Below are 26,562 nucleotides of genomic sequence, written 5' to 3'. Positions count from 1 at the left end.
GGGACTCGGATGAGATCGACATCTATACATTGAGACTGAAGTAATCTACATTAAGCTAGTAGATAATTTAGGATGAATTGTAAGACACCTCTCTCTCTCTCTCTCTCTCTCTCTCTCTCTCTCTCTCTCTCTCTCTCTCGCAGGTGCGCGTGTAATCAAGGGAATGTAGGTGAGGTTCCAGTTCAGAACCCAAAAAGGTGGAATAGGGGGGAGGTCTTTGCATACAATCCATTGGGTAAACTAGAGAAAAAAATGTGCAAGTCCTTTTCACTCAGCTTTTCATGCATTTTACCCCAAAAAAGAGTAGACACTAGAAACATTCAAGTAGTTTCTCTTAGACACTAGATGCATGTAGAATGAAACATGTTCCTAGATGAAAAAGCCACATGTTTGGAGCCATCAAAAGATAGTAATGTGCAGAGACATTCACTACAATTGACCTGTCATCGCCCTTTTAATCAGACAGGAATGTTGCTTACATTGTTATATTGCATTGCAGAACAAGGTCTATGTGCTCCTTTTATGGTGATTTCTTATTGGGGCTGCCATGCTTGCTGGGAGATAAATGGAAAGGAATAGGCCAACATCACTTGTCCAGAGATGTGCAAGGAACAAGACCCAAATTAATGAGCAGAAAGAAGATGAAGATCTACAGACTCAACAAGCTCTATGTAAGACTTGATGAGCTTAGCAAAAAGTTGTTCCTTCTTTGAGGATTCTTGGGATTGTTCCTATGACATTAAAAACTTCTCTTCTCTTCCCTTCTTCTCGTGCATACACTGAACCCGGTTTTTTCGAGTGCTGCCCTTTATATAATGAAAACAATACCTTTCTGCTGCACTATTAAGCACCCAAATATATGTGATCAGGAACTGCTGCTTTAATTCCTTTGCTACTGTTTGAAGTCCCGGGCTATTCCTTGCCTTTCATAAAATTAGACATGAACTTCCGGGGCGCTGAAGCCACGTCCTCCATCACCCCAAACATTTCTTTAATGTCTGAATGACGATCCTGTCGAAATTACAAAATCTGATTTCAAAACTTACACTCTAACTTCCATCTGTATTTCCAAATAGGGCTCTGCATGTTACTGACCTTCATGGCACCACCTTTAGTAGGAACTCCCCTAATGGGGGCAAGCCGATTTCGAAGAGCACTCATTGTATTTGAGAGAATTCTTTGTTCACATACTCGTAGCTTGGCTGCGACTCTCTCCTTTTCAGAGATATCCTATCAATTGGAGAATTGTAATTAGTTGTTTGGCCATTGCTTACAGAACTGGAAAATAGACAGAATTGAAGGTACCCTTGTGGTACCTGGGCTTGTGTCTTTCATTGTACAAAGGCATCTCATGTGTGTGTGCATGCAGGTGTAGGCCCGGGGGTAAGGACTCACACATCAAATTTCCTCTTTGCACCCGGTCGGGGTTTTGGGTAGGAAAAGCAAAAAAAGACAGGTAAGTTGTTGGATTTCACAGACCTTTCTGTTCAGTAGCCGAATATTATCATCCAGACTTTCTTCAAAACTTGACAGTCGATTACGGCAGTCAGTTAGAAGCAGCGTCAAGACTTCATACTCATTAGCCTGCAAATGATTAAGAGCCAGTTAAGACTTCACATCCATCCAAAAAATGTAATTTCCTGAAGAAGGAAAAGAAAATGCATCTCTGGTGGTGGGTTTTTTTTCATGAGTCAGTGTGAAAGGAATGTTCCTTTTGCATAATGAGTACAAGCATTGACCAGTTATGCATTAAAATTTACCAAAATACCCCTGAAATTTGAGGAAATTCCCATAATACCCCTTGTTATTCTCAGAAAAATCTCCAAACACTTCCTTTTTTGCAACTCTACGTAGGAAGATTGGTTCTCCCTTAACTGAAGATGATATAACTAGAATTTTGGGTATCATTGTGGGCTCTCAAGCTGACATGGCTTATTATTGTAGACACAAATGCCTCTATGTGTGAGCTCATTGGTGAGTCTAGAAGACACTTAAAAATAGATCTCCATCGTCAAAAAGACGAAACTATGCAAAATTTGGAGCAATCCATTCAAAATTGATACTAGGGTATTTGAGAATTTCTTGAAATTTTGAGGGGCATTCTGAGAATTTCCCCAAATTTCAGGAATATTTTGGTAATTTTCCCTTATATCAAATACATACAGACCTAAACCTGTCAAGCCTCAATAATTTCACGCACAGGTGCCAAAAGACAATGTAATTACCAATAAGTTTCTGTATTTACATAAGAAGGAAACAACTAAGACCTAAGAAAACATAGTTACCAACAATCGGCCTATGTTTTGCGTTCTCTACACAGAGAAAGAAAAAGGGTTGTAAAGCTGTAAAAAACTGTAAGAGATGTAACAGACAGAGATGTGGAGATGGTGACTAAATTTGCACAAACCAGACAGAATAGATGACTCCACAGAATAAACACATGTTTAATCTATTTTGCTTGAGCTAGACATGCCACTAGCACTTGATCCCTTTACATATCTATGAAACAGCAAATAACTGTACTAGTTCCTACCAAAATATCTACGAGTTATGTAGGCTCTGGACAATTCATGCAAGTACCAAACCATTTACACTGTTGAAATCTCTGCTCCACAATACTTTGAACAAAACACCCCATGGGAATTGACAGCCATACCTCACTGACAATGATGTCCCTGTCAAAAACAATCTTTGCAAATTCCACCGCATCTTGAAGACGAGCCAACCTCATATACGATAGGAGCTGCAGAGAACAGTATACAGACAACTCCATGAGAAAAACGAATGGAGGGGGAGAATAGAAGAAGGGCTTTGGGTTCTTCCAATGCTAAAGAGTCAAAATATGTAACCTGAGTTGGGAATCGATCAAGATAAAGAGGAAAACTCTGTCCATCTTGGAAGTTGGCCATTTGTAATATTTGTGACTTCAATGTTCGCAAAGGATCGCCATTCACCAACTCAACCTTTTCCATACATGCACAAATGGAGCCCCTTAACAACATGCCAACCTAATCAAGAGCTATCTTCAACCTTTTTGGTACTACCTCTACTTCAATGAAGTCGCTGTTATTATTTTCATCAACGAACCCATAGCTGAAACACAATAGAAAAATCTGACTGAACATTCTCTAAAATGGGATCAACTTAGTTGCACTTACAAAGTAAGTATGAAGAGCTTTTCACCAATGACACATATATGCCTTGATGAGAGTGCACTCACCTGATTAGTAAATCTGAATTTGGGCGGTTTTGGCCGTAGGATGCAAAAACTTGCTGACCAAGCGTATACCCCTTGTCTACCCTCAGCACAACCTACCAAAAGGAAGAACCTTGATCAACCTTGATGTACCAAGTACTGCAAAATCGAGCACTAAGCTTCAAAGACAGTGTAGTAATCAAACAGCACACCTCTCATGTTCCTAGAATCGTACATACGTAGAGACACATCCACACATCCATACAAAGAAAAGGAACAAAGGGCAAAAAGATACCTTCCCAGACCTGGCGGGGGGTAAGATGAGAAGACCCGATATCACAGATTTTGTGTGACCATTTGTGCAGCTGTAAGCACAATGTGAAGAGAACGTGCTTTTGGAGGGCCCTTCAAAGGCAAAAAGAACATACACCATTTACCATTTGATACCATTTCATAGCATGAGGTGCATGATCGAAAACACCCCTTGTGGTAGGGGGTCGTTCAACCACCTTTTAGAGCCCTCCCCCATAGACCCTAGGGCCTACACTGTGGAGGGCCATATACTAGGTAGAGGGTCTGCTCTGAGAGAACATAGAGCTGAAAATGTGCAGGTGATATCCACGCAAATGGTGAGCTGGTGGGGCACCACGGCAACTGTGGAAGGTTCTTGCCTTCTCATAACTGCTTGTAGCCCGGTCAAATGGCGCATTTTTTATCTGGAGGGTGGTTAACTTGAAGCACCCCATAAGGAAGATGCTGTAGCAGCTTTCGGAAAAGGTGGTTCTGGCTTGCTGCAGGGTATGGGGCATAGCCAATATTTTTCAAGGGCCCTCCATAGGCGCCTCCAGCGGGCCTATGGGGGAGCGCTCTTAGATTCAAAGGGGTCCTCTATGACTTGATATTCCAGGTCATTTTTGCTTTTGACCTTCAACAAATGGTTTCCATCGTTTTTGTCTTTGTGAATTTGAATTCACGACAGGGAGAACTTGGAGAAGTACCTTTCTATGGTGCTCTATATATTTCAAAAGGGCACATTCATAATTTAATATGAAGGGCCTATGGGGCATGCCTCTTAACTGGAGATTGAAATTGCCCAGGACTCCCTTCATATCTTGAAACTTTGCATTTTTGGCCCTTGCATTTGGAGAGTATCATTTTGAACCCAATCGTTTTTGGGACTTTTGGGTGTTGCTCTATGTTGTGCACTACCTTCAGTCCCATTGCCATATATATTGCAATCTTGGTTTGTCTTTAGAGCTTGTGAGAGAGAGCCTATGTGCGATACAGAGTTTTGTGCAAATTGTATGTTGCTAAGGTTGTCACAATATGTGAAAAGCACCCTCTACACCTGAAAATTTGAATATTGAAAACGCATCTGTAGCCATGCTACCTCCATGTCGCTACCGTAGTACTATGATCAGGGATTATAAACAGTACCAACATAATCTGCAAAAACCAATGTATCCAAACACCGCAACTCTACGCCAGGTTCATAGAAAAGTGCATGATCCAACGTTGTGCTCATGTAGCCAATGTGCGTCGCATAGCACTGATGTGAGACTCTATAGAACTGCATAACAGACTCTACTCCTACATGGCCTCCTACCTGTTATATAAGGTGAGGCTGCACACAATCTTTCTAAACATTTAGCTTTCATAGCACAATTCCCTTATCATGTATTCATACTTTATGAATGGACACCATAAAATACACACATTACAAAACCTGAAACATACCAAGTGTGTGGAAATACATACAATGCTTTCTAAAGCATGCTGACATTGGGCGACTAGCATTTCAACACATACAATGCTTTCTTAAGCATGCTTACATAGGGTGACTCACATATTCATAACCTTGTGGCTGCTCCATATACAGTTCCTCTTTTTAAATGACAATGGAAGTTTCATCTTTAACATCCATATAAGGTAAGACCATCTTTTGATGCAGTCACAGCAATAAATGTCCCAACACTATTCTCTCGTCCGTGGCCCCCACCCATTTCACAACTCCACTAGCATCCTCACAACATGTCGACTCTATGCTCTGCCGCTCTGCGCCATCTACACAATAACAAGCCGCCTAACAATTGAATGCTAATCTTTGGATAAAGTTCTTCAATTTCCTGAATCTACCTGGTCCTGGATCAGTCCAAGGCAGTCTGTTTCATACATGTGTCCTCTTTACACTTGGTGTCACCATAGAAGGTATTCCAAACTCCTCATCAAGGCTTTGTTCCAAGCCACTCGACTTTTCGTCTACATCATCATGAATTGTAATCAAAGTTTACAACTTTAGGACACCGTCAACCGTTCCTATAATTCTTGAGATATATTTGATGAGCTTGCAAGACTCACTTTTACATGAAAAAATTAGAACAAGATGAACCTCACCCTCGAAACGTGTTGTTTAACTAAAAAACGTTTCTATCTAATGTTATAGCGTAGTGCAAAGTAGGCCTGAGACATTCACATATGGATATTGAGAGTCCCTAAAACTATGGTAACTTGGTGTTAATGATATGGCATGTGTTTTACTTGGTAAGCAAAACATTTCCCCTATCTAGACTGCTGAAACACGTTTCATGGTGACGATGCTTGGGTCATCATACTACCTTCTCACATAATATCTAATAAAGAAAAACAACCCCACTCACTCTCACTTGACACGTGACAGGGTTGTAACATTTCTGCTAAGAGCGTAACTAGTAAATGTGAAGTTTCAGCTTTTGGATTAAAATTGGTTCCTAGCTCATCAAACACCTTCACATATGGTATACAACACTTAAAAGACTGGTTTTCTACAAATAAACTTCTTTACAAGTGCAACATCATGCAGCAGGTTTTATGATCGAGATAGTTGTAGAGCAACAACTTGAGCCCAGTAACAATAAGGAATTTTCTTCAAATCAATGCTCTGGCGACTCTTTTATAATGTGCCTATTTTTCACTCAACAACCCGATTTTGTTGCAATGCATACAAGCACAAAACTGCCTCTAAATTCCTTGCAATCTCAAAATTCGCTGAGTTTATTGGGGAAATCCTATCCCTACATCTGCAATACATGTACTTTCCTCAATAATTTTGAACCGAAGCCTTGATAATCTGGAAGTGACTAAGCACCTCTATTGCCTTTCATGAAGTACACCCACACTTTTCGTAGTATGATCATCAAATACTTGCATCTTCAATAGACAATGTCTTCAATGGGCCAAACATCTGAGTGTACCAGCTCAAAAAGCATTTTTTCTCGCATGTTTACTATGTGGGCAAGCAAACTTCGATTGCTTTCACAAACAGCGACCTTCACAAACCCTTTTTCACGTAAGCAGCCTTGAATGTTTGGAAACCTGTCTAAGCTCTCAAGTCCTTAATTGACTTTAGTCTTTGAGTATTAGCATCCTCAATAAGTACGTAGAACTTTCTAAAACCAGAGAAAAAAGAAAATAGCTGACATAGGGAATAAAGTAAGCACTGAATAAAAGCACTTACTGCTTGGTATTCAGAACTGTATTCAAATGAAGCTTCACACTTTCCAGTTACATTTACAGCATCTGCAATTGGAACCTGCAAGCCACAGTTAAATAAGGAATGATCATCCAGTCAAGAATGTGTGTGTGTGTGTGCCTGCGCGCGTGTGTGCGCATTGTCTTTTAAGTTCATACAGTTTTATGTGTGTGTGTGTGTGTGTGTGTGTGTGCGTGTGTGTGTGTGTGTGTGTGTGTGTGTGTGTGTGTGTGTGTGTGTGTGTGTGTGTGAGAGAGAGAGAGAGAGAGAGAGAGAGAGAGAGAGAGAGAGAGAGAGAGAGAGAGATGAAATGTTATATTAACGTCTTCAAAAGGCCATAATAACCTATGAGACCCGAAAGTTACAAAGTGGTGGATCTGATACAAAGTCAGAGTAACAAAATAACCTAACAACAGTACAAAACAAAGATATATACTATGGGGTCCTAAGTTGGTTGATGTGAGCCAAGCAAAAAACTAAGCAAAAAATGGGCGGCTTGTTGGGATAGCTGAATCACAAGAGATCTAGCATCGGTCGTTGGCGAACCTCATCAATTTCCTCCATGGTTAGTAGTCTGACCGGGCGTCGTGCGTGCCTGGACAGCGTGCTCCGAATTTTCTGTCGTAGCCTCCGTCGATGTTGTGTAGTTCTTCGCAGTCGCGGGCGCCTGGATTTCCCCAGTTCAATTGCTCGGTCAATCAGTGTGCCTCTGGTGTGAGACGAGAGGGAGCTCTGCTGTGGGAGTGGCTCTTGCAGTTGTCCTGTGTCTGCTCTGAAGAAGTCTGTGATCCATCTTTGAGACTGGCTAGCCTCGCCATTCATCGGGCTATCTCTGTGTCTACGCAGCTCGAGCAAGAACAAACCCAGACATCTCTGATCTTCGTATCCCATGACTCTTGAGAGTGGTCCAAAACCCTCTCTGAACAAGCAATGGAAGTGGCCTCGTATCTCGTAGTAGACGGGGCAGCGGCATGTATAGTGTAGCTTTGTCTCAGGTTCCATGTTACACAAGGGGCATGTCTTGTCCTCTGTTGGTACTCCGCTGTATCTCCCAGTCTCAATCCGCAACTGGTGAGAAGATGTGCGTAATTGGCCAATAGCACATCATATCCCATGAGACAAGTGGGTATCCATCTATCTGGGTCTCGTCACAAAACCATCTTCTGTAAGCTGGATAAGGTGGTCTCTGTAGAAAGCCATCTTCGTGCCCAATTCCTGTGCTAGTTGTATCCATGTCCTCCTGGTGTCTAGCTGGGTCAGGTCTTGGCGGATGAGTTTGGTGATCTCTGACTGTGTAAGAGTGAGAGATGGTGCATCCATTGAGTAATGGAATGGTGGCAGCCTGTCTATGCTGAACCCATGTGCCTGAAACCATGATGTCATCTCCCCATACCAACATGTTGTATCTCCTTGTATGGCTAACTGTCGAGAGGATTCAAGTGCTATGCGAGCATATCTGTCTCTAGGAAGTTCCCATGCGCGGTGTATGAAGGAGACTGATCTAGTGAGCGCCTCCACCACAAGTGGGGGGGCCGCTAGCTCTGCTCGGATAATGGCCTGTGGTATTGATGCCTTGGCTCTAATGAGCCGCGAGATCATAGAGACGAGAGGTTTCTCCATGTTCCCCCATCCGTCTGAGCGACCCGGCCTCCCGTGGTGATCCAGTGAAGGTCCCCATATCTCGGTTCCGTAGAGCAATGCTGAAGCCACCAAGGTGTCAAAGAGCCAGAGCTTCGTCCGGGGCTCCTGAAACTGAACCTGCGAACACATCCTCTCCAATCTACCCCATGCTGCGTGGGCTCTAGTAAGTCTGGTCTCTGCTGCTCTTCTGAGTGAGAATGCAGGTCCACTAAAAACCACTCCACAGTCTCCTGCCCGTATGTGAATGTAGGTGCTGACCTCCTAATCCACTGTGGGGTGGTATTAAACACCATAACCTTGGTTTTACCCAGGTTGACAGACAAACCACTCTCGTGGGCAAACGTATGCAAAGCATCCAATTGACGTTGCATTCCCTCTGGGGATTCGGAGATCAACACTATGTCATCAGCATATAACAAAAGTGGAATCCATGTCCCTGTCAACTGAGCACCTTTATCCCCATCGCTGTCAATGTAGTCAGAAACCTCATCCACATACATACCGAAAAGAGTAGGAGAGAGCGGGCAGCCTTGCTTCACCCCAATAGTGGAGTGAACCGGTGTAGAAATCCCTCCGGGGTGCGTACATGCCCTACTACTGATCTGTACAATGCCATGATCCCCCAAATGAGTTCTATGGGTACTCCCATTTCCTGTAATCTGCGCATCAGTCTAGCTCTGGGTACCGTGTCGAAAGCTTTGCGGAAGTCCACAAAGCTACAATAGATCCGTCTCCCATGAGATCTGCCTTCCTCGATGATGGCCCTGAGTGTTAGGATATGGTCAAGAGTAGAGAAGCCTCTCCTGAATCCTGCCTGCCCAGTTACATGTATTCCTTCCCTCTCTGCCCATCTACTCAGCTGTTGCTCAAGAATGGATGCATACAACCGTGCCAGTGTGTGCCCAATCATAATAGTGCGATAATTTCCAGGCTCCATGGGGTCTCCTGATTTGAAGATAGGTACGATCGTAGATAGGCTCCAAGTGTCTGGTAGGCCCTCACACATGGCACGGTTAAACATAACTGCTAGAAGCTCTCCTAGTAGGTCTTTGGCATGCATGAAATGCTCAGCGACTAGGCCATCATGATCATACGCTCTCCCAGTCTCCATCCTGTCAATAACTTTCTTCACCATCTTAGCGGTGAAAAAGACACATGCGTGTGGGCATGGATCGGGGGGGTTGGGGAGGGGCGGCTGTCTAGGTACTGTGTAAAAGATGATGCGTACTGACCCCAGGTCTCTGTGGAGGAAATAGCAGGGGGGGGGGGGGGGGGGGGGGGGGGGACTGCTCATGAAAGAGCCGCCACGCCTCACGCGAGCCCTGACTCAAGAATAGTTGATATAGATCCTGCTCCAGTCGAGCCAAAAAAGCCCTCTTCTTCTGCCGCACCAGGCGTCGGAAGTCAATCTGACTGTCTATGAGTGACGTCCCCCAACAGCACCTCCCTCTGAAGTCTCGTTCTAGTCTGGCAGCACTCCTCATCGTACCAGCTGTTCTGAGGCATGCTCCCTAATCGGCGGCTCTGCTCAGGCTGGGTGTGTGGGTATGCTTCTGCTGCTGCCTCATGTAATGTCTATGTCAGTATAGTAGTTAGCTCCTCCAGAGGTCGCCCCGGGTCCTCAGTGCATAGGTGTCTGTAGATTCCGTCCATGTATACAGAGTCCGTCTCCCGTCTGAATGTGTAGTGAGTAGGGGCTGCTACTCGCGGCCTATGTGCTACACTGAACTTGAAGGAGATGGTTATCGACACCAGAGCATGATCCACTGCCACCCCGACCGGTCTGGGCCCAACTGTGAGATCCTGGATACTAGAGATGAGATTCGGTTGTGCCATGACATAGTCCACTGTGCTGGCTCCATGTCTGTGTGGGAAGCATGTAAAACCTCCCGCAACAGGAAATCTCTATAGGCCGTTCAAGATGGCCAATCCATGTGCAGTGCCCATGTCTATCAGGTGTCGCCCATACTGAGTATATTCCACATCGTGTGATAGTCTGGAAAGGCCCGTCTCTACAACATCTAGCTCTCTTAGCATCTCCTCTGAAGTATCATAAAACACTGCCTGGTGATGGGCAGTCCTAGCATTGAAGTCCCCTAGGATGATAATGTCACCGTCCCTAGAGAACTCCCATATGTCATCATCCAAAATAGAGAAAGGGGACTGTCCTCTGGGTGATGCATAAACTGATGGACTCGGGGGAAAGTAGCAAATAGCTAGATAGAGGTATCTGACTGTCTCTGCTTTCAGTCTCATCCACAAGTACCTAGCCTGCTCGTCCCTGCGGGCTGTATGTATCAGTGGGGGCTGCAGATCCTCTCTAAATAACACTGCCACTCCCCCAGAGCCCCGCCCTCTGTGCTCTGGGCGTGTCTCCTGTCTGTAGGCTGTCTCCCACCTGTATCCACTGATGTGAGGCATGGATTTCCCAAGGGCCTGGTGTGTCTCAGAGTAAAAGATGATGTCTCTTCCAGTAAAGCTATCCTCAAAAGCACCCACATCAAGACGCATAGATCCATTGCAGTTCCAGGCAGCTACTTTGAGTGTGGTCCCATAAGTCTCGCACTGTCATGTGGAGCGTCGCTCTAGTATTACCACTTTTCCGTCTCGGTAAAAAGCGATCTTGCCTTTTCTCCTTGCCGCTCTAATCTCCGGCATTACTTCCTGCATATGAGCCATCTACGAGAGGGTGAGATCATCCCCGAGAAAGATGCCAGTCTCTTTAAGAGTTGGTCTTTTTTTCAAGAATGACTTCTTTGCTTCCATGGAGGGAAAACGGAGGATGAGTGCTCTTTCTTTTGAGGTTTCTCACTGCTTCCATTTTTCTTTATGTTGCCCACTTTCCATGCCCTTGTGTGCGTCGGCTCATGAATCCCCATCAAGGCTGTGAGTTCTTTTACTTCTTCGTCCACATTGCCTTTGTCTTTAAGACCGCAAATTCTCACATGTAAAGCGCGCACCCTTCTCCTCTGCTCCTCCTCTAGTGTCTGATTAATGATGTTGTTGGGTGTGGACGTGGGCATTATCTCCTTGCCTTTTCCTTTCTTGGCCACCTTGATCCATTTCTCGGCTTCGTCCGCCTTCTGTTGAGTTTTGGTAAGAACATCCACCCAAGAAGTCGTCATTTCTTTGTGCTGCTCTTCTCCCTCTTTGATGGCCCGTACTTGCTCCTTGATCGTGTTGATTTCTTCGATTACTAAGGGTTGCAGTTCGCCCTCTTCCAGTGTGTTTCTTGATCGTGCTTCGGCGAGATCTTTCTTGAGTGACGCGATCTCTTCCTCTTGGGTCGTCACTCGGTCTTCCAGCGTGCTTATCTTGCTCTCTTGGATCAGCACGCGTCCTTCGAGCATGTTTATTGTGCCCCAGAGATTGCGGTTCATCTTGGTAATGATCTCCGTCATTTCCTCTTTGCACTTTTGAATGACATCCTCTAGAGGGTCGGCTTTATTGTTCATCTTTCTCATGTTTGATCGCCGTCCGCCAAGGAGTCACTAAACGTGTGCACCCCCCCTAGTGATGGGCGCGGTAGCTGAGCGAGTGGGGGAGCGTGGGACGGTATGGCAAGGGAGGGGGAGTGATAAAGACGATAAAGAAAGAGGGGGGGGGGGGGGAGTACCAAAAGGAAGGGAAAATAAAATCATATAATGATATATTAACGTCTTCACACGGCCAAATTGACCTATGAGACCAAGCTAAAACAACATAGCGTATTTGATACCATGTCTTGAAAAAATATATATGTATATATTTTGACTTCCTAAGCGTAGAAGAAGGGGGGGGGGGGCATCCTACGCGTTAAAGAAAAAGGGGCGGGGGGGGCACGCTACGCGTAGAAGAGCCTTGGGGGACATGCTACGCGTAGAGGAAGGGGTGGGGTCGGGGTTGCCAAGGCAGTACGGGGGGAGCCGGACAGCGGAGCAGTGAGTGGCGCAGCAGCGCGCGGGGCTGCAGACGGGCAGAGCCGCTCGCAGGGCCAAGGGAGCGCGAGGGGCAGCAGCAAGGGAGAGAGAGAGAGAGAGAGAGAGAGAGAGACCTGATACAACAGAAGATGCTTGCTTCCTGAGAGTTGCAACAAGAATGTGCAACAGCTGTGTGGCTACCTGTATCAGCAGTTTTAGGCAAAATGAAAGAGGTTGAAGGTGCTGCTGTCTTAAGACTCCACGCAGGGTTTATAAATGTTACCACAAGTCGTCTTGGAATCTACTGGCAGCACACACACACACACACACACACACACACACACACAGAGAGAGAGAGAGAGAGAGAGAGAGAGAGAGAGAGAGAGAGAGAGAAATGAAATGAAATGAAATGTTATATTAACGTCTTCAAAAGGCCAAAATGACCTATGAGACCAATCAGTTACAAAATAGTGAATCTAATACCATGTCTGGGTACAAAAGAACTAGAAAAGAACTAGAAGTGGAACAAAATACTACTACTACTACTACAATCTAAAACTACGTGGGTGTAGCAGCTGATACAATAGGTACCCGGTAAACTGATGTAACAGTGTGTGAAACAAAGATGGAAGAAATGGTGAGGATCCATCCTCATCTGCACTCTGGATGTCGAGAGAGTATGGCTCGAATCTTCTGTTGTAGTCTCCGTCGATGCTGTGTAGCTCCTCTCCTCAGTCGCGGTCGTCTGTATCTCTGTAGCTCCAATGCTCGGTCGATGAGAGTGCCAGTAGTGGTCGAATGAGTGTGGGACGAGCTCTGCAGTGGTGGCTGCTCCTCTGGCTGTCCCATATCTAGTGAAAAGAAATCTGTAATGTGTCTCTGGGACTGCCTCTCTCTAGCTCTCCCCAGTAAAGTGTCTCTATACCTGTGTAACTCAAGTAGATATAGTCCAAGACATCTCTGATCCTCATAACTCATGACCCTAGATAGAGGACCAAAACCCTCTCTGAATAAGCAGTGGAAACGCCCCCGTATCTCATAGAACACTGTGCAATGACATATGTAGTGCAACTCTGTCTCTGGCTCTCTCTGGCATAATCGGCATATCCTGCTGTCTGCTGGTATCCCTCTGAATCTACCAGTCTCAATCTCGAGCTGATGTGAGGATGTGCGTATCTGACCAATGGCACAACGCAAACCATGAGACATATGTGTGTCCATGTAGCTGGGTCGAATCACAAACCCATCTCCTGTGAGGTGGAGAAGATGCTCTCTATAGAAAGCCATCTTCGTGCTCAACTCCTGAGGCGGCTCTATCCATGTCCTCCTGGTGTCGAGCTGGATCAGGTCCTGATGAATGAGTCTAGTGATCTCCTCCCGTGTAAGAGACAGCGAGGGTGCCTGAAGAGAATACTGGAAAGGGGGCAACCTGTCCATGGTGAAGCCATGCGTCTGAAACCATGAAGTCATCTGTGCATACCAGCATGAAGTGTCCCCCTGTAGAGCTAACTGTCTGGAAGACTCAAGGGCCAGTCTAGCATATCTGTCTCTAGTAGTATCCCATAGGCTGTGCACAAAGGACACTGATCTGGTAAGCGCCTCAATCTCCATGGGGGGGGCAGCTAGCTCTGCTCGAATGATCGCGTGAGGTACGGAGGCCTTGGCTCTAATCAATCGGGAGATCATAGATACCAAGGGCCTCTCCATACGTCTCCAACCATCCTGGCCTACAGAAGGTCCCCAAACCTGTACCCCATACATCATAGCTGAGGCTACTAAAGTATCAAAGAGCCATAACTTTGTCCGAGGTTCCTGGAACTGAACCTGCGAACACATCCTCTCCAAGCCTCCCAAGGCCGCATAAGCTCTGGTCAGTCTAGTCTCTGCTGCTCTCCCCAAAGAAAACCTCGGCCCAGTGAAGACTATCCCAAGGTAAGTGTATGCATCTGTATACTCCACAATCTCTTGACCATACGTGAAGGTCGGTGCCGATCTCCTGATCCACTGCGGTGTGGTGTTAAACACCATGACCTTGGTTTTACCAAGGTTTACAGACAATCCACTATCCTCTGCAAAACTGTGTAATGCATCCAACTGTCGCTGCATACCCTCTGGTGAGTCAGAGATCAAGACAATATCATCAGCATATAACAACAATGGGATCCACGTCCCTGCCAGCTGGGCACCTCTATCACCCTCTCTGTCAATGTAATCAGACACCTCATCAACATACATACCAAATAGAGTAGGAGACAATGGGCAACCCTGTTTCACCCCGATAGTGGAGTGAACTAAGTCAGATATCCCCTCTGGGGTGCGTACATGTCCCATCACTGATCTGTATAAAGCCATAATCCCCCAAATCAACACTGTGGGCACCCCCATCTCCTGCAGTCTGCGCATCAGTCGAGCTCTCGGTACCATGTCAAATGCTTTGCGGAAATCCACAAAGCTACAATAAATCCGTCTCCCATGTGACCTGCCCTCCTCAATGATAGCTCTGAGTGTCAGAATATGGTCAAGAGTGGAGAAACCCCTCCTGAAACCTGCCTGTCCCTTTGCCCGTACACCCTCACCCTCTGCCCAGTTACTCAACTGCTGCTCAATAATGGATGCATACAATCGTGCCAGTGTGTGTCCAACCATAATAGTGCGGTAATTTCCAGGCTCTGTAGGATCACCTGCCTTGAATATAGGCACAATAGTAGACAACCTCCAAGTCTCAGGTAATCCCTCACACATGGCACGATTGAACAACACTGCAAGAACCTCCATCAACATATCCCTAGCATGTATAAAGTGCTCCGCTACTAGACCGTCATGATCGTAAGCCCTCCTGGTCCTCATCCTGTCAATGGCTCTCTTTACCATCTCAGTGGTAAAGAAGGTGCTCGTAGGTGGACATGGCTCTGTAGGATCTGGAAGGGGATCCTGCCCAGGAACCGTATATAACGATGTCGCATACTGGCCCCACACATCAGGAGAAGTAATCACTGGGGGAGGGGAGTGCTCATGGAAGAGTCGCCATGCCTCGCTTGAGTCTCTACTCAAGAACAACTGATACAAGTCTCGCTCCATCTGGGCCAGGTAAGCTCGTTTCTTCTTTCGCACAAGGCGCCGGAAAGCAATCCGCGACTGTCTGTAGGTGATGACTCCTAAATGAAGATCCCTCTGAAGCTGGGCTCTCATCTCTCTGCACTCCTCATCATACCAACTATTCTGGGGCATGCTCCCAGAATGTCGCCTCCGATCCGGTTGAGTGTGTGGGTATGCCTCTGATGCTGCATCATGTAGTGTCTCAGTCAGTAAAGTAGTGCACTCCTCTACTGAGAGGCCTGGAGCAACTGTGCATAGACGATCCCAGATCGCCTCTGTATAAACCGAGTCAATCTCTTGTGTAAATGTATAACGGGTGTGTGACCTGCCTCCTGATTTCTGGGCTGTACTAAACTGAAAAGATACGGACAGTGTCAAGAGAGCATGATCCACTGCTACGCCCACTGGTCTGGCTCCCACTGTGAAATCCTGAATACAAGGAATAAAGCTCGGCTGTGTCATAACATAGTCCACTGTACTGGCCCCATGTCTGTGTGGAAAGCATGTGAAGCCTGCTGCTCCAGGAAACCGCTGTAAGCCATTAAGTATGGCTAGCCCATGTGTAGTCGTCATCTCCGTGAGGTATCTCCCATACTCAGTCTGCTCTCTGTCATGTGAACATCTGTCAAACCCCAGCTCACCCACATCCAACTCTCTAAGCATCTCATCTGAAGTGTCGTAGAAGACTGTCTGACAGTTGCCCGTTCGAGCATTGAAGTCTCCTAGGAGGATGATATCACCATCCCTAGAAAACTCCCATATATCATCATCTAGAATTGAGAAAGGCGACTGCCCTCTGGATACAGCATATACTGACGTACTGGGGGGGAAGTAACATATAGCAATATATAGAAATCGACCTGTGTCAGCTCTCAGCCTCACCCACATGTATCTAGCCTGATCATCTCTCCGTACAATATGTAGTAGTGGCTGTAGCTCCTCCCTAAACAACACCGCTACTCCTCCTGAACCTCTACTCCCATGCTCAGATCTCGTGACTGTTCTGTGGGCTGTCTCCCATTTGTATCCCACCACATGTGGCAACAGTTGGCCAGGGGCCTGGTGAGTCTCTGAAAAGAAAACAATGTCCTTGTCTCTGAAACTGTCCTCAAAGGCACCAACATCCAACCTCATAGACCCATTACAATTCCAAGTCGCCATCCTCAATGTGGTCCCATAGGTCTCGCACCGTCATGTAGAGCGCCGCTCTACAATCACCACCCGACCATCTCTGTAAAAGGCCATCTTCCCCTTCTCCCTTGCCGCTTGAATCTCGGGCATTACTTCTCTCATATGCGCAAGTTGTGAGAGAGTGAGGTCATCGCCTAAGAAAATACCTGTCTTCTTGAGAGTAGGTCTCTTCCTCAAGAATTCCTTCTTCTCTTCCAATGAAGGGAAGCGTAGTATGAGAGCTCTTTCCTTTGAAGATTCTCCGGGGCCCTCACTCTTCTTGCCCACTCTCCATGCCTTTGTGTGTGAAGGCTTCTCCACCCCCATCATTGATGTGAGGCTTGCGACCTCTTTTTCCACATTGTTTATGTCCTTGAGGCCGGTTACCCTCACATGTAGAGCCCGCACCCTCCTTCTTTGTTCCTCTTCGAGGGTCATGTTGATAAGAGTGGGTGTACAAGGAGCTTCCTTACCTTTCCCTTTCTTGGCAACCTCAATCCATTTTTCGGCCTCCTCTACTTTCTTTTGCGTTTCGGATATGACCGCGGCCCATGACTTCTTCTCCTCATTGATGTTGTCAATTTCTTCCCTCAAAGAGGGCTGAAATTCCCCCTCTTCAAGCCCATTTTTTGACCGTGTTTCCAACACTTCTTTGTGGAGGTCCAAAATGCTATTCTCCAACGTGGCGATCTTGTTGAGAAGATGATCCTTCTCGTCCTTCCACCTCTTCTCCTTTTCTTCATTTTCTCGGAGGAAAACGGTCTTCGCGTTCCTCCAATCTTCCATCTCTTTTCTCCATGCTTTCATTTCCAATTCAATGATGGAAATTCGTTTGGAGTGAAGCATATATTTGAGTTTGCTTGTTGCCATAGGTGAGGTTGGGGATGACATGAGAGAGAGAGAGAGAGAGAGAGAGAGAGAGAGAGAGAGAGAGAGAGAGATGAAATGTTATATTAAACGTCTTCAAAAGGCCAAAATGACCTATGAGACCAAACTGATACAATCTTGGTGGATCTAATACAATGTCTGGGTACAAAAATAAAATGGAAGTAAAGTGAAAAACTAAAATCTTAACTGCTAGATGTGAACTAAGCAACTAGTTGGAACTATATAGGATATGAGTAGGGGGGTGAAAGTAGTGACTAGGGGCTAATACAACATAATGTGGGTGTGCGTGTGGGAATATAATGGGTGAGAGCTGATACAAAGGCTGATACAAGATGAGCAGGGTGTACAACCCTCAAAAGAGCTAAAACATAGGAGATCCATCATCGGTCACTGGCGGATCTCATTAACCTCCTCCATGGTCAATAGTCTGACCGGGCGTCATGCATGTCAGGCCAAAGTGATCCAAATCCTCTGATGTAGCCTCCGTCGATGCTGTGTAGTCCTCCGTAGTCGTGGGCATCTAGATCTCCCTAGCTCGGTCAATCGATCGATCAATGTGCCTCTGGTGTGAGGAGGGAGAGAGAGAGAGAGAGAGAGAGAGAGAGAGATATGAAATGATATATTAAAAGTCTACAAAAGGTCAAAATGACCCATGAGACCAACAAGTTACTGGTGAACCTAATACAAAGTCTGTGTGCTGAAAGAAAGACTAACATGCTAAACAAAATGTTGTAGTGAAAGTGAAAGTGGGGGAAAGACTAGAGACTCTCTAGTCAATGCAAAGGTACCAAATAATGAGGGACGCAAGTAACTTAAGCTACTAAGAAGGGGATAATCCTCCAGCTCATAGTAAATCCGACATCGGTCGGTGTCGGATCTCCTCGATGTCCTCCATGGCCGAAAACTTGACTGGGTATCGTGCTGGCACGCCAAAATAGTCTGAATCCTCCTCTGTAACCTCCGTCTATGCTGGGATGCCCTCCTCTATAATCGTGGACGCCTGGATCTCCTTAGGTCCATCGCACGGTCAATCAGTGACAAGTGTGCCTCTAGTGGAGCTGTCTGTCTAGTTGTCTGGTGGTAATGGCTGGCCTGAAATAGTCCGTAACCTCCAGCTGAGTTTGTCTCTCTGGTCGCCTCAACAAGCAATCTCTATGTCTCCTCAACTCAAGCAAGAACACACCCAAGCATCTCTGATCCTGGTATCCCATAACTTTGGAAAGTGTTCCAAAACCCTTCATGAATAAGTAATGGAATCGCCTGTGAATCTCATAGTATGTGGAGCAATGACATATGTAATGCAGCTCTGTCTCTGGATCCCTATGGCATACACAACATACCCTAGCCTCAGTCGGAACTCCTCTATCTGCCGGTCTCAATATCAAGCTGGTGTGAGGATGTGTGTATCTGGCCAATAGCACACCGCACCCCATATGATAAATGTGTATCCCCATATAGTTGAGTCTGACTACAAAGCCATCTGCCGTGAGTTGGAGAAAACGTTCTCTGTAAAAACCCATCTTCGTGCCCAGCTCTTGAGTACACTCTATCCAAGTCCTCCTGGTGTTCTTCTGAATCAAGTCCTAGCGGATAGTCTAGTAATCTCTGTCCGTGTCACAGTGAGAGAGGGAGGCTCCAAAGAGTACTGGAAGGGAGGCACTCTGTCCATGCTAAAACCATCCATCTGAAACCAAGTAGTCATCTGTCCATACCAGCAGGCCGTGTCTCCCTGTAAGGCCAACTTCCGGTAAGACTCAAGAGCAAGCCGGGCATATCTGTTTCTGGGAAGGAACCACAAGCTATGTATGAAAGAGAATGATATAGTAAGTGCCTCAATCACCTCTCGAGCGGCAGCTAGCTCTGCTCTAATAATCTCATGAGGTACTAAGGCCTTGGCTCTAATCATCCGGAAAATCATAGATACCAAGGGTCTCTCCATCCCTTTCCATCCATTAATGCTGTAGCTTTGCCGTGACAACCAACTGAGGGGCCCCAAATCTACACCCTATACATCATAGTTGAGGTCACCAAAGTATCAAAAGGCCAAAGTTTGGTTTGAGGTTCCTAAAACTGAACCTACGAACACATCCTTTCAAGTCTGCCCAAGGCTGCTGTTAGGTGCAGCGGAATGATTGTTTGCGCTTTGCTCAAGATGAGTGCTCCGAACTGTGCTCAAGGTTCCTTTTAGTTCTTATGGAAGGGAGAGCCTTCCGTTCTTAATGAGAGAATGTTATGATCACAAACAAAGTGAATGGACACTCTGCGTGCAAGTGTATGAGTCTGAGAGATAGAGATGAGAAGAGAGATACGACACCAGAGACGTTGTAAAACCCTCCTCCCAAGGCCCCACTCTCATCGGCGAGAATGGTCTACTTATGATTGCACTGGTACAAATGGTATGCATGAGATTGATGCAAATCTAGGCTATGTCGGTGACGATGTCGATGACGACGATGCCACGACGACGCGCTGAAAACGTAGATGCTGAAATCTGTGTTTTCCGGGCTGAAACTGTAAACCTTGCGGAAATTGACCGTGCGACGAGGAACTGCTGTGGGAAGGTAAGATCTGCGAGGTTCGGGACTTGATCTGCGGGTACTAACAGCTGAAAACTGAGAACGCTGATGTTCCTTGACTTTCCGTCGCGACAATCTGCAAAAACGCTGAGGTGGTGCTGCAAATAAAAACGCTAGGGACTGAAATTGGTCTTTCTGTCGCCGTGGTTCTGCAAATGCAAAAACGCTAGGCTGATCTGCTGTGTAGCGATGGCGCCGGGGCTGATCTGTTGTGCACCAACACGCCCAGGGCTGATCTGATCCCAAAACGTTAGCTTTAGGCTTCTGATCCAAAAACGCTAGCTTTAGGCTTTTGATCCAAAAACGCTAGCTTTAGGCTTCTGGGGGGTTCTGTTGAGAAGTTGCCTGTTGAACGTGGAGCTCCTGCTGCCTCTTCTGCCAAATAGTGCTATCTTTGGTTTGCTTATATATTTTCTTACCCAATTTGCCCTACCTACTTTTGTTGGAAAGTCACTTAAATTAATAAGTGAAAAATGCCAAAAATAGGTAAAATAGGCTAAATGCACTGGAAAAATCCCCTAACTAATTCTAATGGATTTTGATGGGAACATTGATGATCATGCTGTGTGCAACCAGAGGACATGCATCTATACTAAGTGACTGGGCATGCACGGTCTACGAATAGACTCACAAAAGTGCCAGATCACTTCTAAATCTCGATTGACTGAACCCTTGTCATGTTGTAGCTTGTCCACAGACACATAGGGTTGGATGTGTCACGTGACATCCCCTCCTTTTCAAAGTGAGGTATTGGTACCGAACTGTATGGCGTCGAGGGAGATCGCCAATAGCATCCGGAATCCTGGAAGGGACTCTTCGCCGCCCCACGCTGATATGTGGGTCATGCGGTACTTGAACTTCATAAAGGTCTGCAACGCTTGTTTCTTTGGGCCCCGCCGAAAGCTACACAAAGTCTTTTGTGGCTCCTTCAATGCTTCAAGTTTGTCTAGAGTCCTGCTTCTTTCTTCTTCAAGAATCTCCATGGCTGAAAATTTTTAAAACCATTTCCAACACAAAACCATGAACATACCTATTCCATGTGAAGTGAGTGGAAAAAATCTTGTCTTCCTCAAAGATTGTGCATGCAATGTAGATGAACAAAGAGACCGAGTGTCAAACGGTTCACCACACACACGCAAACAATGAGATCGAATCTTTCTCTTTTGATCTAAAGCAATCAACAGTGGCAATTCACAATGGAAATACCCATGCTTGGTGCTCATACTTTCATGTGCTCTGTCTACAAATGTGTCATGCCAAGGAAGATACATGAATGTGACTTCCTTGAATGCATACTTTTCAGCGCTTCATGAGAAATCTGCATACATTCGTGCTCATCCATGAGAGAAACGTGTTCAACATACAATATGTCATGCCTACGAAAAGGGTTCACATAACGAAGCTGACTAAAATACAAGAAACGATCACGAACGAAACATTCGAACAATGCATGCGTATCAAGCATGCGAACACATAATACTTTCTGTGAGGGTTCGTTGGACCTAGGCTCAAGAGCCAAGATCGGTTCTTCCTGAATGATCAAATCGTCCTGTGGAGGTTCTTTGGACCTCGACTCGAAAGTCAAGATCGGTTCTTCGTGAGTGATCGAATCTACAACGAGGTTAGCTTCGCTAGAAAAAGCATCCACTAACACATCATCCTTGTGAACAATCACATCATCTTCATGCAAATCATCATGCTCGTGAGAAATCACATCTTGATCATGCAAATCATCATGCTTGTCATTGTCAATCAAATCATCATGCTTATCATTGTCAATCAAATCATCATGCTTCTCACAATCATGCAAATCCTGTGTGTCATGCTTTGAAGAAGAAGAGTGTGAGAGAGTCTCCTTTCCCCAAATCTCTTGCATCTGTGCCTGAACTTGAGAATAGAGTCGCCAGAACTCTGTGTTTTGTCGATCGCTCTGTTCTTGTATTGCTTTTCTTTTTGCTTCTCTTTCTGCTTTGTCTTTTGCGTGCCTGCGATCCATTTCTGCTTTTCTTTCTGCGTGTCTGCGTTCCATTTCTGCTTTTCTTTCTTTGCATTCACGATCAAATTCTGCCATTCTTTCTGCATTTCTTGCTTCGCGTTCTAACTTCCTTTCCATAAACAACTGATCCAAAGCCTCCATAGGAGTTAGTGCAATCCTTAATGTAGATGGGGAAGGGGAAGGGTCGGAAAAACCTCTTGGTGAGGAAAATTCTTCTTCGCCTCTCTCATGCTCATCACCTGTATGCGAAGTATCCATTCCGCTTCGGGTGATGACCATTCTGAAGTCGTGGGTTCTTGTGGTCTTGGGTTCTTAAGTTCACGAGGAACTTCGGTTCTTGGGTTCTTGAGGGTCTTGAGGGTCTTGAGGTTTTCTTTCGCTTGCAAACTGCGTTTGAGAAGGATCTTCTCTTCACCCAAGTTCTACTCCTTTCCGCGGGCGCACCCCTTGGCCGCCTTGCGCTCACACCAAGGTTGCTTTGTCCCACCTCACGTCGATTGGCCGGCCGCTAAGTGCACGGTCCGCTCTCAATGAGTGGAAAGGCTGGACAAGCCCTTCTTTCTTGGGATTCCTGTCACTCTTCAAAAACACGACTAGAAATCGACACGCCCAAGCGAACTTGGGTTCGTGCGACCGCAACAAGCAAAAAATATTCTTGTGATTCTTGTGGTTCTTTCCTTGAGTGATACAGAACACTGTCAAAGCTCTGATACCAACGTTAGGTCGTGCGGAATGATTGTTTGCGCTTTGCTCAAGATGAGTGCTCCGAACTGTGCTCAAGGTTCCTTTTAGTTCTTATGGAAGTGAGAGCCTTCCGTTCTTAATGAGAGAATGCTATGATCACAAACAAAGTGAATGGACACTGTGCATGCAAGTGAATGAGACTGAGAGAGAGAGAGAGAGAGAGAGAGAGAGAAGAGAGATACGACACCAAAGACGTAAAACCCACCTCCGAAGGCCCCACTCTCGTCAGCGAGAGTGGTCTACTTATGATTGCACAAACTGGTACAATGATGATGCATGTGATTGATGCAAGTCTAGGGCTATGCCGGTGATGACGACGGGAATGGCGAAACCGGTCTAAGGGCTGAAATCTGCAAGTGTGTATCTGCTGTCCAAAAACGCTCAAGGCTGAAATCTGCTGCAAATCAAAAACGCTGAATTGGGCTGATTTCTGCTGCTGAAAAACGCTGATTTGGGGGCTGAAACTGCAGGTCTTTAGGGCTGAAAACTGATGGTCTTCATCTGCTGAAAATTGCAGGTCTTAGGGCTGAAAATCACCATGCACAAGGGAGGGCGATCTAGCTCCAAAAACGCTAGGGCTGCAATCTGGAAAACGCTATATGGTGGGATTTGCTGGCGATGATCTTCTTGCTGAAAACGCTATGCTGAGGCTGATGATGGCGATGAGCATCTGATGCAAAAACGCTAGGGAAGGGAGTCTTTTGCTTGGAGGAGAAACCGCCACCAAGGTGTTGCTGAGAAGTTGCCTGTTGAGCTTGGGCTCCTGCTGCCTCTTCTGCCAATTAGTGCTATTTCAGGTTTGCTTATATACAAACTTACTCAATTTGCCCTACCTACTTTCCAACAAAAGTCACTTAAAAATATTAAGTGAAAAATGTCAAAAATAGGTAAAATAGGCTAAATGCACTAGAAAATTCTCCTAATGGATTCTGATGAATTCTGATGGGAATGCTGATGATCATGCTGTGTGCAACTAGAGGATATGCATCTACACTAAGTATCTGGGCATGCACGGTCTACGAATAGACTCACAAAAGTGCCAGATCACTGCTAAATCTAGAATGACTGGACTGACTGAACCCTTGTCGTGTTGTAGCTTGTCCACGGACACATAGGGTTGGATGTGTCACGTGACATCCCCTCCTTTTCAAAGTGAGGTACTGGTGTCTGCGTGTCTGCGTTCCATTTCTGCTTTTCTTTCTTTGCATTCACGATCAAATTCTGCCATTCTTTCTGCATTTCTTGCTTCGCGTTCTAACTTCCTTTCCATAAACATCTGATCCAAAGCCTCCATAGGAGTTAGTGCAATCCTTAATGTAGATGGGGAATAGGGAGGGTCGGAAAAACCTCTTGGTGGGGAAAATTCTTCTTCGCCTCTCTCATGCTCATCACCTATATGCGAAGTATCCATTCCGCTTCGGGTGATGACCATTCTGAAGTCGTGGGTTCTTGTGGTCTTGGGTTCTTAAGTTCACGAGGAACTTCGGTTCTTGGGTTCTTGAGGGTCTTGAGGTTCTTGAGGTTTTCTTTCGCTTGCAAACCGCATTTGAGAAGGATCTTCTCTTCACCCGAGTTCTACTCCTTTCCGCGGGCGCACCCCTTGGCGGCCTTGCGCTCATACCAAGGTTGCTTTTCCCACCTCACGTCGATTGGCCGGCCGCTAAGTGCACGGTCCGCTCTCAATGAGTGGGAAGGTTGGACAAGCCCTTCTTTCTTGGGATTCCTGTCACTCTTCAAAAACATGATTAGGAATCGACACGCCCAAGCGAACTTGGGTTCGTGCGACCGCAACAAGCAAAAAACATTCTTGTGATTCTTGTGGTTCTTTCCTTGAGTGATACAGAACACTGTCAAAGCTCTGATACCAACGTTAGGTGGTGCGGAATGATTATTTGCGCTTTGCTCAAGATGAGTGCTCCGAACTGTGCTCAAGGTTCCTTTTAGTTTTTATGGAAGGGAGAGCCTTCCGTTCTTAATGAGAGAATGCTATGATCACAAACAAAGTGAATGGACACTGTGCATGCAAGTGTATGAGTCTGAGAGATAGAGATGAGAAGAGAGATACGACACCAGAGACGTTGCAAAACCCTCCTCCCAAGGCCCCACTCTCGTCGGCGAGAATAGTCTACTTATGATTGCACAATCTGGTACAAATGGTATGCATGAGACTGATGCAAGTCTAGGCTATGTCGGTGACGATGTTGATGATGACGATGCGACGATGACGTGCTGAAAACGCAGATGCTGAAATCTGTGTTTTCCGGGCTGAAACTGTAAACCTTGCGGAAACTGACCATGCGACGAGGAACTGCTGCGGGAAGGTGAGATCTGCGAGGTTCGGGACTTGATCTGCGGGTACTAACTGCTGAAAACTGAACATGCTGATGTTCCTTGACTTTCCGTCGCGACGATCTGCAAAGACGCTGAGGTGGTGCTGCAAATTAAAAACGCTAGGGACTGAAATTGGTCTTTCTGTCGCCGTGGTTCTGCAAATGCAAAAACGCTAGACTGATCTACTGTGTAGCGATGGCACCGGGGCTGATCTGTTGTGCACCAACACGCCAGGGCTGATCTGATCCCAAAACACTAGCTTTAGGCTTATGATCCAAAAACGCTAGCTTTAGGCTTCTGGGGGTTCTGCTGAGAAGTTGCCTATTGAACGTGGAGCTCCTACTGCCTCTTCTGCCAAATAGTGCTAACTTTGGTTTGCTTATATATTTTCTTACCCAATTTGCCCTACCTACTTTTGTTGGAAAGTCACTTAAATTAATAAGTGAAAATTGCCAAAAATAGGTAAAATAGGCTAAATGCATTGCAAAAATCCCCTAACTAATCCTAATGGATTCTGATGGGAACATTGATGATCATGCTGTGTGCAACCAGAGGATATGCATCTATAGTAAGTGACTGGGCATGCACGGTCTACGAATAGACTCACAAAAGTGCAAGATCACTTCTAAATCTGGATTGACTGGATTGACTGAACCCTTGTCATGCTGTAGCTTGTCCACGGACACATAGGGTTGGATGTGTCACGTGACAGCTGCATAGGCTCTAGTCAATCTAGTCTCTCCTTCTCTTAAGACAAGCCCACTGAAAACTACCCCCAGATAAGTATATGCATCTATATACTCCACAATCTCCTGCCCATAGGTAAATGTGGGAGCTGACCTCCTGACCCACTACGGTGTGGTGTTAAACGCCATAACCTTGGTTTTACCAAGGTTGACAGACAATCCACTATCCTCCGCAAACACATATAAGGCATCCAAATGGCGCTGCATTCCCTTTGGGGAGTCAAAAATCAGCACAATATCATCAGCATATACCAAAAGTGGGAACCATGTCCCTGGTAGCTCTGCTCCTCTATGTAATCAGAGGCCTCATCTACATACATACCAAACAAAGTAGGAGATAGCGGGCATCCTTGCTTCACTCCAATAGTGGAGTGAACCAGGGTAGAAATCCCCTTGGGAGTGTGTACTTGCCTCGCAATTGATTTGTAAAGCCATAATCCCCCAAATGAGCTTTGTGGGTACCCCCATGACCTACACTCACCGCATCACTCTAGCTCTGGGTACCGTATTCAAAAGCTTTACCGAAGTCTACAAATATACAATATATCCGTTTCCCATGTGACCTGCCCTCCTTGATAATGGCTCGTAGAGTCAGGATGTGATTAAGAATAGAGAACCCCTCCTAAAACCTGCCTGTCTTGTTGCTCGTATAGCTTGTCTCTCTACCCATTGGCTAGCTGCTGCTCGAGAATGGATGCGTATAACCGTGCTAATGTGTGACCAATCATAATAGTACGGTAGTTCCTAGGCTCCATAGGGTCTTCTGCCTTT

The 26,562-nt window shown here is 45.9% G+C and overlaps 1 protein-coding gene across 1 annotated transcript in view; it reads right to left on the bottom strand.

Moving 5' to 3' along the window:
• Positions 1-405: 405 nt before the first annotated feature.
• The window catches only part of LOC147441459 (fructose-bisphosphate aldolase-lysine N-methyltransferase, chloroplastic-like), a 54,899-nt gene continuing 28,742 nt past the window's right edge, over positions 406-26,562 (bottom strand). Inside the window, exons 7-14 of the mRNA XM_086483099.1 lie at positions 6,690-6,764; positions 3,221-3,312; positions 3,045-3,093; positions 2,850-2,963; positions 2,657-2,743; positions 1,480-1,584; positions 1,096-1,230; positions 406-1,011 (exon numbers count right to left, since the gene is read on the bottom strand). Of these exons, the coding sequence (XP_086339225.1) occupies positions 913-1,011; positions 1,096-1,230; positions 1,480-1,584; positions 2,657-2,743; positions 2,850-2,963; positions 3,045-3,093; positions 3,221-3,312; positions 6,690-6,764 (756 nt within the window). The 3' untranslated portion in view covers positions 406-912. The remainder of the gene's footprint in view (positions 1,012-1,095; positions 1,231-1,479; positions 1,585-2,656; positions 2,744-2,849; positions 2,964-3,044; positions 3,094-3,220; positions 3,313-6,689; positions 6,765-26,562) is intronic.

This window comes from Adiantum capillus-veneris, chromosome 15, assembly GCF_014529385.1.
Source record: "Adiantum capillus-veneris isolate H3 chromosome 15, ASM1452938v2, whole genome shotgun sequence".
Lineage (NCBI taxonomy): Eukaryota > Viridiplantae > Streptophyta > Polypodiopsida > Polypodiales > Pteridaceae > Adiantum > Adiantum capillus-veneris.
Note: the sequence above shows the minus strand (reverse complement) of the source record. Positions and strands in the feature narration are given on the sequence as shown.